This window comes from Stegostoma tigrinum, chromosome 40, assembly GCF_030684315.1.
Source record: "Stegostoma tigrinum isolate sSteTig4 chromosome 40, sSteTig4.hap1, whole genome shotgun sequence".
Taxonomy (NCBI): domain Eukaryota; kingdom Metazoa; phylum Chordata; class Chondrichthyes; order Orectolobiformes; family Stegostomatidae; genus Stegostoma; species Stegostoma tigrinum.
Genome location: NC_081393.1, coordinates 11,755,127 through 11,757,626, shown reverse-complemented (window position 1 = coordinate 11,757,626; position 2,500 = coordinate 11,755,127). Strand labels below are relative to the sequence as shown.

At 52.4% G+C, this 2,500-nt stretch overlaps 1 protein-coding gene across 6 annotated transcripts in view; it reads left to right on the top strand.

Annotated features, from left to right (window-relative positions):
- Window positions 1-2,500, top strand: part of LOC125447980 (fibroblast growth factor receptor 1-like) — a 173,861-nt gene that overhangs the window by 150,154 nt on the left and 21,207 nt on the right. For all 6 annotated transcript variants that reach the window (XM_059641209.1, XM_059641211.1, XM_059641213.1 and 3 more), the window contains exon 14: window positions 431-553. In XM_059641209.1, coding sequence (XP_059497192.1) covers window positions 431-553 — 123 coding nt within the window. The remainder of the gene's footprint in view (window positions 1-430; window positions 554-2,500) is intronic.

Genomic DNA, 2,500 nt, shown 5'->3' with positions numbered 1-2,500 from the left:
TGCCCCTGAATATTGGCCCTTGATTCCCAACTGGCAGCAGCAATTCCTGGGACCTCGGACAGGGCTTTGCTACCACCTGTAGCTCAGGGTGTGGGCACCGGGTAGAATCAGTGTTGTCATGGTAGCCCAGCATTGATGCCTTTTACTCGTGCCCTTGGGATGTTACAGAGATGGAAGGGACTTACTGAGCCAGTGCCCCACAGTGGGCAGTTGCAGTCACCAGCTGATCTCCTGTTGCAGTCAGGAGGCCCGCCCTGGACCGGTATTGACCCAGACCTCTGCTGCCTGCCCCGTTCACCGTCATTCATTTGTTGGCTGGTGCGTGGGGAGCCTGTGCCCAGATATCACCCCACACCTCAGTTGGTGAAACACAGGAGTTCAGTGGGTTTGGAAGGTGCGCAAATATTGTAACAAACCTTTCTCTCCTCAGTGCATTCACCGGGACTTAGCTGCAAGAAATGTTCTGGTGACTGACGATAACGTGATGAAGATTGCAGATTTTGGACTGGCACGGGATATCCACCACATCGATTACTACAAGAAGACAACCAATGTAAGTGAGTGCGCGTGTGTGTGTGTGCATGCGTGTCTGTGTGTGTGCATCTGTGTGAGGGGTATTCGAGCCAAACTTTGTGCCTTGGCCTGGTCACTCGTGTGGTGTAGTGTCCCTCGGTGCTGAGGGCTGTCAGTGCGTTCCTGCGCTGCCTACCTCCTGACTGAGCAGACAGTAAAGTTAGTGACAGTGCAACAAGAAGGAAGGGAACACAAACTTTGTGGGCCATTTATAGGCTCACGTTAGGCGTTGCCAGGACAGCGAGGTATAACCACCAGCACGGACACCTGCCCATCGACCTCCTGGCTCCACATTTCAGCTGCCTTTACTTTGATTCGCTTGTGGGATGTGGGTGTCGCTAGCTGGCCAGCATTTCTCCCCCGTCCCTAGTTGCCCTTGAGAAGGTGGGGGTGGGCTACCTTTTTGAACCGTTGCATGCGTCCTGCTGTGGGCGTTGACCCTCAGTGCCATCACGGAGGGAATTCCAGGATTTTGACCCAGGGACAGGGAAGGGACAGCGATACATTTCCACATCAGGATGGTGGGTGGCTTGGGAGGGAGCCTGAACTCGGTGGTGCCCTTGGATGGAAGTGGTCATGGGTTTGGAAAGTGCTATTGGAGGATCTTTGGTGAATTTCTGCAGTGCATCTTGTAGATGTTGCATACTGCTGCTCCTGAGCTTCAGATATTGCACTAGTCCAGGGCAAGTGGGGAGTATTCCATCACACTCCTGACCTGTACCTTTGTTGGTGGAGGACAGGCTTTGGGAAGTCAGGTGGAGAGTTACTCGTCGCAGTATTCCCAGCTTCTGGCCTGCTGGTGGAGACACTGCATTTGCTTGATCAGGTAGGAAGGCCATCGAGAGGCTGTGGGATGGCTACTTGGTGAGGGTTTGAAGGCCAGGCTTGTGATTTTGACAGCAGGAGGGAGGAGCTGGGACCAGCACGCACCCAGAAATGCTCTTTCTCTTTTGACGACCCACGACATTGCAGCTGGCTGTTCAGATTGGTGGAGAAAGCAAGTGAGATTTGGGAAACTATTTTGTTGATAACTTGTGCGATGTGGTTGAAAAAATTGTGAAGAAGAGACTCACCACAGGGAGAACAGCAACAGAGAGTGGGACACTCTGATCCATCTTTCCAAGGGCTGGTCGAGACTTGATGGGCTGAGTGGTCCTTTGCATGACATGATCATTGTAGAAGAATACTGTCAACAGTTGGACATGACTGAGCTCATCATTCATGCATTATTGAGAAATCCAGCTTGCAGTCCCAGTTTCTGGATCTGCCTGACGGGAACTGTACAAAACTGGGCCATTGACCACGTGCTGCCTCTGCTTGTTCAGGGGATGGAGTGATCCAGAGCCAAGCCCAGAACCCAGCCCTCTCCTCAGGTGTGCTTCACTTGCTCTCAGAATCATTGCGATCTCTCCTCAGGTGTGCAGTCGCCATTGGTCAGTCGCCCCCGTTGGCCATGTTTGAATTCCCCAGTCGAGAGAAACACCAGGTTTGTTTGCTCTCCATCAAACCTGATCATCATCCATTCTCATCGAGCTTCCCCCAGGCAGTGTCTTGCTGCAGACTGCGTTCCACATACGCACCAGTCTCCTCAACTCCCCATTCGAGCAAAGGGTGGGTGAGTTTTTTGTGTTGGGCCTCTAGTTCTGGCACCACGAGCAAATGAAAACAGGTCTCTTTTTCACTCAGGCCAAACCATTTTACCAGTTCTATCAGGTCACCCCTTGTGGAAAGAGCCCGGTTCTGTTCAACTTTTCCTGGTAAGTGGGCCCCAGTTTTGGATTAATTGTCATCCATCCGCTCCCTCCAATGACTGTCTATCCTTGTGAATGACAGAGAGCAGATTGGTGCTCCGGAACACCAAGTGTCAGATGGGCACTTGTGCTGTAGCCCAGTGCTACCCGCAGACCCAGGATGGTGAGTGCACTGT